Here is a 14,039-nt window from a genome sequence, read left to right as displayed (position 1 = left end):
ACAGTTGTTCGACAGATGTGTCTGCTGCTAGAACTCTGTGTGGCATTGACCTGGTCTCTAAATCTGAGCTGCTGTTAACCTGCGATTTCTGAGGCTGGTGACTCGGATGAACTTATCCTCCGCAGCAGAGGTGACTCTTGGTCTTCCTTTCCTGGGGCGGTCCGCATGTGAGCCAGTTTCTTTGTAGCGTTTGATGGTTTTTGAGACTGCACTTGGGGACACTTTCAAAGTTTTCCCAATTTTTCGGACTGACTGACCATCATTTCTTAAAGTAATGATGGCCACTCGTTTTTCTTTACTTAGCTGTTTTTTTCTTGCCATAATACAAATTCTAACAGTCTATTCAGTAGGACTATCAGCTGTGTATCCACCTGACTTCTCCACAATGCAACTGATGGTCCCAACCACATTTATAAGGCAAGAAATCCCACTTATTAAACCTGACAGGGCACACCTGTGAAGTGAAAACCATTTCAGGTGACTACCTCTTGAAGCTCATCAAGAGAATGCCAAGAGTGTGCAAAGCAGTAATCAAAGCAAAAGGTGGCTACTTTGAAGAACCTAGAATATGACATATTTTCAGTTGTTTCACACTTTTTTGTTATGTACTATACTTCCACATGTGTTAATTCATAGTTTGGATGCCTTCAGTGTGAATCTACAATGTTCATAGTCATGAAAATAAAGAAAACTCTTTGAATGAGAAGGTGTGTCCAAACTTTTGGTCTGTACTGTATATGTGTGTGTGTATGTATATATATATATATATATATATATATATATATATATATATTTATTTATTTTTCTATTTATTTAATTTTGAATAAAACGGCTCTCCATACTGTACCAGCAAATGGTCCTGATTCAGACATTCTTTTTAAATTCCAGAAACCAGAAATGTTCAATGCTTTTACTGAAAGTACCAAAGTCTGACTTTCACTTGTTCTCTTCTCCTTCCTGTAGAAAGAATAATTTTCAAGATTCGCCGTAAGTTTGTGAAGAAGGTTTCATTAGAAATCCTTGAAGAGCTCTTAGATCACCTGGAAGAAGACCTTGTTTTAAATGACAGTGAGACGAAGGACATACTTGAGAGGAACCCAACCACAGAAGAAAAGGCCCGCGCCCTCATCGACGCTGTGAAACCTAAAGGGAATGAAGCCTGCCAGAAGATGATAGAACATCTCCAAACCTGTGACATTTATCTTTCCTGTGAGCTGGGTTTGTCCTCTGATCCATCTGCTCAGAAAGGTAAGGCCATATATTTCTGTAATCATTTCTTTCTTTGTTCTTTTTCTTGAACTGTTGCAGTGTCGTGGTTTTTATATTCAGCTGTATTTAAAGATGAGTTTATTTAGCTAACAAATGAATAATTTACATGCTTTACATAAGGAAGAGTCATTTACAGACCAGAATCTTTACCATGTTGGACCAAATATTAGACCAGGTGCTGCTGGAACCTCAGAAGAAGTCAAAGGTTCCAGCAGCCCCGGCATCTGTCTCAAGTCAGTTTGTGCTTTAGGGACAGAAGCTTAAAAGTCAAAGATTTCTCACAATTAGAAAACATTCATTCTCTGAACCGCTTAATCCATTACAGGTCACGGGGACGCTGGAGCTTATCCAAGTATTTTAACAGGCAGGTACACCTGGACAGGTAACCAGTCCATCACAGATAGGGACAAACAACCATTCACACACATTCCTCCTAGCTGAGGCTCCAGGTACACCTGGACAGGTAACCAGTCCATCACAGATAGGGACAAACAACCATTCACACACATTCCTCCTAGCTGAGGCTCGAACCAGCAACCTTCTTGCTGTGAGGCTGCTGTGCTAACCACCACACCACCATGCAGCCCCATTAGAAAACATTAAAAAGATGTCAGATCATACTGTCGACAAGATACTTAAACTTCTCTGATAACTCCATCAATCAGGTAATGATCAGAGTTTTCCTCTCTGTCGTTTGGAGCAGCGGTGGCTCAGGTAGGAGAGCGGGTCATCCAATAATTGGAAGGTTTGTTGTTTGATACACACCCCCCTACTCTATATGTCATTGTTTTCTTGGGCTAAACACTTTACCTTCCTATACCTTTTAGTATAGCGGGTGTATAAATGTGGCTACACATGTACCTTACCACGTTTCCGTCTGTCTGTCCCAGGACAGCCGCGGCTACACGTGTAGCTTACCACGTTTCCGTCTGTCCGTCCCAGGACAGCAGCGGCTACACATGTAGCTTACCACGTTTCCGTCTGTCTGTCCCAGGACAGCCGCTGCTACACATGTACCTTACCACGTTTCCGTCTGTCTGTCCCAGGACAGCCGCGGCTACACGTGTAGCTTACCACGTTTCCATCTGTCTGTCCCAGGACAGCCGCGGCTACACATGTAGCTTACCACGTTTCCGTCTGTCTGTCCCAGGACAGCCGCTGCTACACATGTAACTTACCACGTTTCCATCTGTCTGTCCCAGGGCAGCAGTAGCTGCACATGTAGCTTACCACGTTTCCGTCAGTCTGTCCCAGGACAGCTGCAGCTACACATGTAACTTACCACGTTTCCGTCTGTCTGTCCCAGGACAGCCGCGGCTACACATGTAGCTTACCACGTTTCCGTCTGTCTGTCCCAGGACAGCCGCTGCTACACATGTAACTTACCACGTTTCCATCTGTCTGTCCCAGGGCAGCAGTAGCTGCACATGTAGCTTACCACGTTTCCGTCAGTCTGTCCCAGGACAGCTGCGGCTACACATGTAACTTACCACGTTTCCGTCTGTCTGTCCATGGACAGCCGCGGCTACACATGTAACTTACCACGTTTTCATCTGTCTGTCACAGGACAGCCGCGGCTACACATGTAGCTTACCACGTTTCCATCTGTCTGTCCCAGGACAGCAGCGGCTACACGTGTAGCTTACCACGTTTCCGTCTGTCTGTCCCAGGACAGCAGTGGCTACACATGTAGCTTACCACGTTTGTCTGTCTGTCCCAGGACAGCCGCGGCTACACATGTAGCTTACCACGTTTCCATCTGTCTGTCCCAGGACAGCAGCGGCTACACGTGTAGCTTACCACGTTTCCGTCTGTCTGTCCCAGGACAGCAGTGGCTACACATGTAACTTACCACGTTTCCATCTGTCTGTCCCAGGACAGCAGCGGCTACACGTGTAGCTTACCACGTTTCCGTCTGTCTGTCCCAGGACAGCAGTGGCTACACATGTAACTTACCACGTTTCGTCTGTCTGTCCCAGGACAGCAGTGGCTACACATGTAGCTTACCACGTTTCCGTCTGTCTGTCCCAGGACAGCAGTAGCTGCACATGTAGCTTACCACGTTTCGTCTGTCTGTCCCAGGACAGCCGCGGCTACACATGTAACTTACCACGTTTCGTCTGTCTGTCCCAGGACAGCCGCGGCTACACATGTAACTTACCACGTTTCCGTCTGTCTGTCCCAGGACAGCAGTGGCTACACATGTAGCTTACCATGTTTCCGTCTGTCTGTCCCAGGACAGCAGTGGCTACACATGTAGCTTACCACGTTTCCGTCTGTCTGTCCCAGGACACAGGGTTCCCGCGGATCCTTAAAAAGTCTTTAAAGGCATTGAATTCATCAATCTAAAAATAAGGCCTTAATTGTTATTAAAATGTCTTAATTTTATGTTTCAAAAGTCTTAAATGTTTACACATAATTAGTAGGATTTTATAATTGAAATTAGTCTCAAATCTAAAAATAAATCGTAACATTAATTTTTTTTAAAATGTACCGAATGTCTCTGATGATGTGAACATGATGGCTGAACCAACAAAACAGTGACGTGGTTGCAGCGTCTCTAACTCTAAGAGCAGACGCACGTTGTTAATGTAGCAACTTTGAACTACATCATGGGAAAGTGTAAATTAAACGACAATTGGCTGTCCGACCCAGATTTTTCTTCATGGCTGAAAGCGGTACCAGGCAATGTGTACGAGGCACGGTGTATTTTCGAGGCAGTGGAGTCCCACATGCAGAGCGCGAAACACAAAGCGTCAAAATCGAGCTGCCAACTGCATACGCCAGGTATTTCCCAGTTCTGTTCTCCTCTCGTCTCCACCATGCCTCCACCCGCACTACCGATACCAACAACTGGGACAGCAGCACCACATCTCCGGACAATGTTCGGGTGTACGCCTACACTGAAAGCAGAGGTACTGTGGTCTCTGAACACCGTGACAAAACACCAACCGTTCAAGTCTAATGAGGGAGTTGGAGACTTATTTGGTGCAATGGTCCCAGACTCCGACATTACCTACTCGTTTGCATGCGGTTCCAACAAGACGGTTTTATGTTTTATGTTAAAATAAACATTTGGGTGAAATTGTCCCTAAACACTTGTAATTGATGTGGTGTTTTTCCCCCACTTTTGTTAATTGGGAAGTTGGTCTTAAATTTATTTTCAAATGGCATTAAAAAGTCTTTAAGTCTTAAATTTAACTTGCTTTAAGCTGTAGGAACCCTGATGACAGCCGTGGCTACACATGCATCTTCCATCACCAAGTATGAGTGAGGAGTGAATGAATAATAGATATAGTCTAAAGCTCTTTGGGTGTCTCTATAAATCTCTTAGGAGACCAGTCCAACCAGAACAGAATGACAGATTACAGGGTGATAACTCAGAACAGCGTTTGTATTTATTTAGGATTTTCTTTTCCTGTTCAGAAGACAAATGAACCCAAAAGGCAGATTGAAAGCTCTCACTGATGATTTTCATATTAGTCTAAAAATACAGATGTACAATCAGAAATAGAAGTTCTCCTTCACTCATTACTGTAACTGAGACAAAAACTGTATTTGACAGCTTTTGTATAGAAAACAGCTGATCTGACAGTTAAGATGTTTTATTATTAAACTGCTCAGTAACAGAAAAAATGAAATGTGGTTTGTTTTTCAGGAGCTCTTCAGAAGTGTCAGTCTGAACTCAAATCTGCTCTGAAGAAGAAGTTCCAGTGTGTGTTTGAGGGGATTGCTAAAGCAGGAAACCCAACCCTCCTGAACCAGATCTACACAGAGCTCTACATCACAGAGGGAGGGACTGCAGAGGTCAATGATGAACATGAGGTCAGACAGATTGAAACAGCATCCAGGAAACCACACAGACCAGAAACAACCATCAGACAAGAAGACATCTTTAAACTCCCACCTGGAAGAGATGCACCAATCAGAACAGTGATGACAAAGGGAGTGGCTGGCATTGGGAAAACTGTCTTAACACAGAAGTTCACTCTGGACTGGGCTGAAGACAAAGCCCACCAGGACATCCAGTTCTTGTTTCCACTGACTTTCAGAGAGCTGAATCTGCTGAAAGAGGAAACGTTCAGCTTGGTGGAACTTGTTCATCACTTCTTTACTGAAACCAAAGAAGCAGGAATCTGCAGCTTTAAAGAGTTCCAGGTTGTCTTCATCTTGGACGGTCTGGATGAGAGTCGACCTCCTCTGGACTTTAACAAAACTACAATCCTAACTGACCCTAAGAAGTCCACCTCAGTGGATGTGCTGCTGACGAACCTCATCAGGGGGAAACTGCTTCCCTCTGCTCGCCTCTGGATAACCACACGACCTGCAGCAGCCAATCAGATCCCTCCTGACTGTGTGTGCATGGTGACAGAGGTCAGAGGGTTCACTGACCCACAGAAGGAGGAGTACTTCAGGAAGAGGTTCAGAGATGAGGAGCAGGCCAGCAGGATCATCTCCCACATGAAGACATCACGAAGCCTCCACATCATGTGCCACATCCCAGTCTTCTGCTGGATCACTGCTACAGTTCTGGAGGATGTGCTGGAAACCAGAGAGGGAGGAGAGCTGCCCAAGACCCTGACTGAGATGTACATCCGCTTCCTGGTGGTCCAGACCAAAGTCAAGAAGGTCAAGTATGATGGAGGAGCTGAGACAGATCCTCACTGGAGTCCAGAGAGCAGGAAGATGATTGAGTCTCTGGGAAAACTGGCTTTTGATCAGCTGCAGAAAGGAAACCTGATCTTCTATGAATCAGACCTGACAGAGTGTGGCATCGATATCACAGCAGCCTCAGTTTACTCAGGAGTGTTCACACAGATCTTTAAAGAGGAGAGAGGACTGTACCAGGAGAAGGTGTTCAGCTTCGTCCATCTGAGTGTTCAGGAGTTTCTGGCTGCTCTTTATGTCCGTCTGACCTTCAACAAGTCTGGAATCAACCTGTTTGAGAAACAAAAAAAGAGGTCCACAAAGTTAAAGAAACTAGATTCAATATGTCTCCATCAGAGAGCTGTGGACGAGGCCTTACAGAGTCCAAATGGACACCTGGACTTGTTCCTCCGCTTCCTCCTGGGTCTTTCACTGCAGACCAATCAGAGTCTCCTACGAGGCCTGATGACACAGACAGGAAGTAGCTCACAGACCAATCAGGAAACAGTCCAGTACATCAAGAAGAAGATCAGTGAGAATGTGTCTGCAGAGAGAAGCATCAATCTGTTCCACTGTCTGAATGAACTGAATGATCGTTCTCTAGAGGAGCAGATCCATCAGTTCCTGAGCTCAGGACGTCTCTCCACAGATTATCTGTCTCCTGATCAGTGGTCAGCTCTGGTCTTCATCTTACTGTCATCAGAAGAAGATCTGGAGGTGTTTGACCTGGAGAAATTCTCTCCTTCAGAGTGGGTTCTTCTGAGGCTGCTGCCAGTGGTCAAAGCCTCCAGCAAAGCTCTGTAAGTACATATATAGCAGGATGTGGAGAAATATACTGCTGCTGGTATAAGGGTACATCATGGACAGATTATTACTTGTCTTATTATTTCCTCTTCAGACTGAGCAGCTGTTCCCTCTCAGATGAAGGATGTTCAGCTCTGTCCTCAGCTCTCAGCTCTCCGTCCTCCAGACTGAAGGACCTGGACCTGAGCATCAAGGACTCAGGACTGAAGAAGCTTTGTGATCAACTGCAGAGTCCAGGCTGCAGACTGGAAACTCTCAGGTCAGGTTTCTCTGCTGCTCCCACATGTTCTACTGTTTCAGCTTCATACCGTCTCTGATGCAGTAACCTGCAACACTTCCAGAAATATTTTATCATCAGTTTTAGTCCACGTAGCCTAAAGATGTGTCCTACTTTTCCACTTCCACACCACTAACAGCCCCCACACCGCCCCTCAGGCAGGTGTACAGTCTTACTGCTGAGGGGACCAAAGCCTCCCTCAGTTTGTCTGGAACAACAAGTTTATAGAAATGCAGCAACACAACAACTTGTACAGTTTTCCTCCTCATTCTACCTTTTCAGTGAGAATAATCCAGTCTGTTCTGGGCTTGAACAAGGACTTTGAAATCTGGCTGAATGTCTGAGGAGGCCATGTGACGGACAGCTGAGAGGTGGTCATCCGTGATGGAGGATCTGTGTTTGAGTTTGTTAACTTCACTGAGAATGTTCACATACATAAGTAGATTCAAAGAGGACTAGAATCCTCTGAGCATGCCTCCTCTGGTGTGGAAAGTTCTCTTCTAGAGCAGCATTAACAACGTGGTTCATCTTTAACTGTCTTACACAACACTTCCTGATGTGTAACACAATGCAAAAAGTCCGTTTCTGTCACTTTGTCCTGCTTTCTTTTTAAAAGACCAACATTTTCCCCTCAGACGTGGACAACCACCTGTTGTCCCACCTGCCAGGTTGTCCCATTTCTGTCCTAACTTGTGTAACATGCATTTACCTCTGTGAATAATCCATAACCAGTGGTCGTCCCTTTCATCGGCTGTATGGCTGCCAGCTTTTCTGTGACTTGATAGTCTGCAGTTATTCCACGTAAGAAGAAGAGAAGCTGGGCGGAGTCACGCACATGGCAGCTCTCATCCAAAGCCAGAGAAAAACAAAGTCTGCAGCTCTGTTCTTCAGCTGAAGCTTTAAGTTTCAGCATGTCCTCAACCCGCCTCGTCACGGTGCGTCGGCAGAGCGAGACGTTCTCAAACTCGTCCTTTTCCTCCGGACATATCAGTGCAGCAGAGTCCAATAAGCTCTCCTTAATAAACTCTGTCAGAAAATGCTTCACTTTTTCTGCTGATTCAGTGAGAAATGACATAACTTGTCCCAACGGCTGCTTCTCTGTGGTGTGAAGTTTGGTAAAAAGTCTTGCTGGGTTGCAGCTTTGCTCTTTTTCAGACAGGTTGTTGTATTTATCTTCATGTTTGGTCGTGTAGTGTAATTGTAATCTTTAACACAGCGACCTGTGTACCACAAATCCAGCACACAGCTTTACCTTCAACTTCTGTGAAGACGTTCTTGTTGGTCCTGTTAAAAACACGACGTTCATGATCAACTTTTCCTTTTTTAGCGCGAGTTGACATTTTATGAGTAACCTGGTTAGCATCACCTTCACTCAAAGCTCACATCACGCACACACGTCAATACGGAAGTAACGCTTTTCAAAGTAAAAGCAGAACTGTTGTATCAAACACACAACGTAGATATTTCTATAATCTATGTTGTAATTTAGGATTGACGTCACGCGGGCCGTAATATGCCCAGGTCTGATCAAACAGACTGAAGGAAACCCGACTATAAATCAGCCTCAACAGTCCAAACAGGTTCTCATGGCTTTCCAGAGTCTAGATGCATAAAACTAGTTTCATGTGTAAAACGATGTGAACCCACATCAACAGAAACATGTTGTAATTCCTGAAGTCCTGCGTACGTAGCGCTCCGTTAATAAATCCATGATGAAATGTTACTGCTGCTCTTCAGACGTCTGCTCTGATTTCCAGCCATGAGCGGCAGCAGATGCTCCACAAACAAGTCACAGATAAATCCTTGTTTCACACACAGCTGCTCATGCAGGAGAACGGAAGAAACCATGAAGAAGCAGCATCTCACCAAACGTTAGGATCTCCTCAGTGACGTAGAAATTTGTGTTGTTTGATGTCTCAGTTCTGGAATCAGAAACAGAACCAGAACAAAGTCAGAGATCATCTCTGTAAGTTCAGAACAAAGAACCCAGCAGAGAAAAGAAAGCTTCTTACAACCACTCATTATGTCCATCGTCTCTCCAGGCTGACTGTCTCCAACCTCTCAGAGAGAAGCTGTGAACTTCTGTCCTCGGCTCTCAGCTCCCGGTCCTTCTGTCTGGAAGAGCTGCAGCTGAGAAGCTGCAGCCTGGAGAGAACAGGAGTGAAGCTGCTGTGTGCTCTACAGAGTCCATCATGTGACCTGCAAACTCTCAGGTGAGGTTGGTTCGATGCAGAACAGCGTGGGATGAGTTCACCAGGTAGAAACGATACTGGCAGGAAGAGAACAGATTCAGGTGTGAGCAGAACATGGATCTATTATTAAAAACCAGCAGCGATTAAAAGGAACAAACACTGAAGTTTATTTTACTAAAAACTATTTTACATTTAATATCAATAGAAAAAAGTTCAGTTATCCGGCCGATCGCTCTACTGACTGATACATCCAGCTGTTCTTCCTCTCTGGTGTCTTCCTCTGACACGCCGTTGATAGCATCTCCACCTGCTGCCCTCCTCCACCTTTCTGACCTGCTGGTGACCACGCCGTCCCCACCACATAAAACCTGCTCTAGTTTTCCAACGTGGTCCATCAGGATCTCAGTCCCACATTCTGGAGAAATCCTCTTCTTCCCTCTTTTTCCCTCCTGAGCCATCATTCAAATTATGTGTATATGGATCACAGGAGACTGGTCTAGGATCTGGGTTCAGGTCTAGGGTCTGGGGTCAGGTCTAGGATCTGTGATGCGGTCTAGGATCTGGTTTCAGGTCCAGGGTCTGGGGTCTGGTCTAGGATCTGGGGTCAGGTCTAGTATCTGGGGTCAGGTCTAGGATCTGGTTTCAGGTCCAGGGTCTGGGGTCTGGTCTAGGATGTGGGGTCAGGTCTAGGATGTGGGGTCAGGTCTAGGATCTGGGTTCAGGTCTAGGATCTGGGTTCAGGTCTAGGATCTGTGGTGAGGTCTAGGATCTGGTTTCAGGTCCAGGGTCTGGGGTCTGGTCTAGTATCTGGGGTCAGGTCTAGGATCTGGGGTCAGGTCTAGGATCTGGGGTCAGGTCTAGGATGTGGGTTCAGGTCTAGGATGTGGGTTCAGGTCTAGGATGTGGGGTCAGGTCTAGGATCTGGGGTCAGGACTAGGATGTGGGTTCAGGTCTAGGATCTGGGGTCAGGTCTAGGATCTGGGGTCAGGTCTAGGATCTGGGGTCAGGTCTAGGATCTGGGGTCAGGTCTAGGATGTGGGGTCAGGTCTGGGATCTGGGTTCAGGTCTAGGATGTGGGGTCAGGTCTAGTATCTGGGGTCAGGTCTAGGATCTGGGGTCAGGTCTAGGATCTGGGGTCAGGTCTAGGATGTGGGTTCAGGTCTAGGATCTGGGGTCAGGTCTAGGATCTGGGGTCAGGTCTAGGATCTGGGGTCAGGTCTAGGATCTGCGGTCAGGTCTGGGATGTGGGGTCAGGACTAGGATGTGGGGTCAGGTCTAGGATGTGGGGTCAGGTCTGGGATCTGGGTTCAGGTCTAGGATGTGGGGTCAGGTCTAGGATCTGGGGTCAGGTCTAGGATGTGGGTTCAGGTCTAGGATCTGGGGTCAGGTCTAGGATGTGGGGTCAGGTCTAGGATCTGGGGTCAGGACTAGGATGTGGGTTCAGGTCTAGGATCTGGGGTCAGGTCTAGGATCTGGGGTCAGGTCTAGGATCTGGGGTCAGGTCTAGGATCTGGGGTCAGGTCTAGGATGTGGGGTCAGGTCTAGGATCTGGGGTCAGGTCTAGGATCTGGGGTCAGGTCTAGGATGTGGGGTCAGGTCTAGGATGTGGGGTCAGGTCTAGGATCTAGGGTCAGGTCTAGGATCTAGGGTCAGGTCTAGGATCTGGGGTCAGGTCTAGGATGTGGGGTCAGGTCTAGGATCTGGGGTCAGGACTAGGATGTGGGGTCAGGTCTAGGATGTGGGGTCAGGTCTGGGATCTGGGTTCAGGTCTAGGATGTGGGGTCAGGTCTAGGATCTGGGGTCAGGTCTAGGATGTGGGTTCAGGTCTAGGATCTGGGGTCAGGTCTAGGATGTGGGTTCAGGTCTAGGATCTGGGGTCAGGTCTAGGATCTGGGGTCAGGTCTAGGATCTGGGGTCAGGTCTAGGATGTGGGTTCAGGTCTAGGATGTGGGTTCAGGTCTAGGATGTGGGGTCAGGTCTAGGATCTGGGGTCAGGACTAGGATGTGGGTTCAGGTCTAGGATCTGGGGTCAGGTCTAGGATCTGGGGTCAGGTCTAGGATCTGGGGTCAGGTCTAGGATGTGGGGTCAGGTCTAGGATCTGGGGTCAGGTCTAGGATCTGGGGTCAGGTCTAGGATGTGGGGTCAGGTCTAGGATCTGGGGTCAGGTCTAGGATGTGGGGTCAGGTCTAGGATCTGGGGTCAGGTCTAGGATCTGGGTTCAGGTCTAGGATGTGGGGTCAGGTCTAGGATCTGGGGTCAGGTCTAGGATGTGGGGTCAGGTCTAGTATCTGGGGTCAGGTCTAGGATGTGGGGTCAGGTCTAGGATGTGGGGTCAGGTCTAGGATGTGGGGTCAGGTCTAGGATCTGGGGTAAGGTCTAGGATGTGGGGTCAGGTCTAGGATCTGGGTTCAGGTCTAGGATCTGGGGTCAGGTCTAGGATCTGGGGTCAGGTCTAGGATCTGGGGTCAGGTCTAGGATGTGGGTTCAGGTCTAGGATGTGGGGTCAGGTCTAGGATGTGGGTTCAGGTCTAGATAAGGAGGTTATAAAGCTGGTTCTCTCTACAGTCTTTCAGTCTACATCCAGGATGAGGGACGACTCTATGATGTCATTGTTTTCTCTTTGGGATTAATAAAGTTTTTCTGGTTGTGATCTGATTCATTTTATATCTCTCGAGTCTTTTTCTCCTGAACTGTGTCTCCAGGCTGAGTGCGTGTGGTCTCTCAGAGACAAGCTGTGGACCTCTGTCCTCCGTCCTCAGCTCCCAGTCCTCCAGTCTGACAGAACTGGACCTGAGCAACAACGACCTGCAGGACTCAGGACTGAAGAAGCTTTGTGGTGGACTGAAGAGTCCAGACTGCAAACTGGAAGTTCTCAGGTCAGGATTCATCAAACAGTTTACAATGGGTTTTTATTAGAGGGGGACTGGCTGATGCTGGTTTTAGAGATCAGGTTCTCATTTCTAAGCTGGCGTAGGTACAAATACCAGCGTGTTATAATAGCCAATTATATCACCTCCTGGGATTTATAAAAACAAACATGGCGGGAGGGTGTCCCCGCCTTCACGGCTACTCTGACTCTGGCGTCACACAGAATCTGGAGAAAGGGGAAACTGCAACACCACCGGTCCAGAATAAACCCAAAGAGATGATGTGAGACGTTTGTTCAGTCACATGACTTTTACATCACGTTAGATATTAAAGCTGTTTACAACATGAACCAAGAGGCACTTTTAATACACTTCCACCACTGCATGCTTACATATAAATACATAAGAAACCTGCTGTCATCAATCAAAGTCTTTTCATTCTCTAAACGTCCATGTGTGGCTCAACATGTGGCTCATCGGCCTGGGTCCACAGTAACTGAGGCTTCATCTGTAGGATCTGCTCCGTATCCGTTGTTGGAAACGAGGCTTCAGGCGGCGAATGGAAGCACCGGAACCGCTCTACGTTCTGGTGTCTGCAGACGTCTTTCTGAAGAAGTCGTCCCAGCATGCAGCAGCCAGTAAAAGAACAGGTGGAAAGTAGCTTCAGTTCCCAGCAGAGCGGGACCAGACTGGAGGCTGGAGGTCTAGAAGTGATGCAACACTTAGGAAACACAAAGAAAAGTTTTTATTTCTCCACAAAGCTTTTTAGTGGCGTCCCAGTTTCCCTCCAGACTTCATCTCCTGCAGCTCCTTGTCCACCTGGTTAATAGCGGTGATGGTTCCCTCTGCACCTGCAGGACTTCCTCTGAGGACACGGCTGGAGTCTCTGAATCAATGATCTGAAACAAAGAGAAGATGAAGGGACGCCTACCAGCTGGTCCAGGCAGACATCTCCAGCTGTGCCGGTCAGCTGATTTCCTAGGACAGGTGTGAAGATCCTGCATTATTTTCCACAGGGAATCCTAGGAAGCAGTGAGGAGAGCAGCCTGCTCTGTTACTACAGACAGGAAATGACTGGTGGATTATAGTCATTCCATAGACGTACATGCAGAGCTTGGATCAGAGTACCGATCCTCCACCATATTTCTTTTTTTTCTTTCATTTTCAAGGTTTACTTCAAGCATGTCGAGATTTTCACTTGAACAAAACCCACATGAGTGTTTGACAGGAAGCAACGCAACCCTGTCCTGTCTGAGGAGGAGGAGGAAGCGTGGGCTCATTAATCCACATCTTCCCTGTCTCAGCAGTCTGCTGATCATCATCAACCATCTCCTGTTTGTCTCCTCCAGAGATGTTCAGACATAGAAACCTTTATACTTACATGTTACCTCCTGTAACGTGGACGTGTTGTGTGGAAAGAGAAATGAGCTCAGCAGGTCTAGTAAAGGTGGACAAACCCACAGCTACACTGGTACTGGAGGTTCCACAGTGTGTGTTGCTTTAATAAAGGACATTGGTCAACCATCTAAAGCCCGGCTGGACGGCTACTGTCTCATCAAACATAAAACACGTCCGTCACAACGAGGGTGAAGAGAACAAGAGAAGAGCTCCCAAAAATGTCCGTCTGCAGCCCAAGCGTGTGCAAGACCATCCGTTCTCTCCCAGAAGCATCTTGATGACATCATCATTAGTAGACGAGCAGAAGCACCCTTAAAGGGCCATTCCACAGTTACACCTGTTACACTCCTACAAACAAACAACTACTGAAAGCGTCCCACACCATGAGAAACCCGTATGATTCTGTCCTGGAGGGAAGTGGTGCTTCAACCCAGCATGTCTGTTTCCCTCTGCAGGTCCAGCTCAGAAAAGATGATCCTTCTCTTCTTCTTCCTTTCAGCAGCTTTTCTTCTGATCACGGCGACAGATCAGCAATAAAACACGTTTCATTTCCTCCTTTTACTCATGACTGCCTCCGTTTCATT

General features: G+C 47.1%; 1 protein-coding gene and 1 long non-coding RNA gene across 2 annotated transcripts; both read left to right on the top strand.

Annotated features, from left to right (window-relative positions):
- Window positions 1-963: 963 nt before the first annotated feature.
- On the top strand, window positions 964-6,244 carry LOC121636118 (caspase-1-like; the record flags this gene model as incomplete). Its single annotated transcript, XM_041979422.1, has 4 exons — window positions 964-1,248; window positions 1,595-1,633; window positions 4,928-5,045; window positions 6,217-6,244. Coding segments are annotated over 4 exons (470 nt in total), but the record flags the coding sequence as incomplete, so codon positions are not given.
- Window positions 6,245-6,553: 309 nt separating this feature from the next.
- LOC121636117 lies at window positions 6,554-11,929 on the top strand. The gene is made up of 4 exons (XR_006009639.1): window positions 6,554-6,716; window positions 6,815-6,979; window positions 9,040-9,210; window positions 11,893-11,929. It is a non-coding gene; the product is annotated as an uncharacterized LOC121636117 (long non-coding RNA).
- The last annotated feature ends 2,110 nt before the right edge of the window (window positions 11,930-14,039 follow it).

The sequence above is a fragment of the Melanotaenia boesemani genome, unplaced genomic scaffold (assembly GCF_017639745.1).
Source record: "Melanotaenia boesemani isolate fMelBoe1 unplaced genomic scaffold, fMelBoe1.pri S9xx2, whole genome shotgun sequence".
NCBI lineage: Eukaryota > Metazoa > Chordata > Actinopteri > Atheriniformes > Melanotaeniidae > Melanotaenia > Melanotaenia boesemani.
The sequence above is the reverse complement of the archived record's forward strand: the minus strand, read 5'-3'. Positions and strand labels throughout refer to the sequence as shown.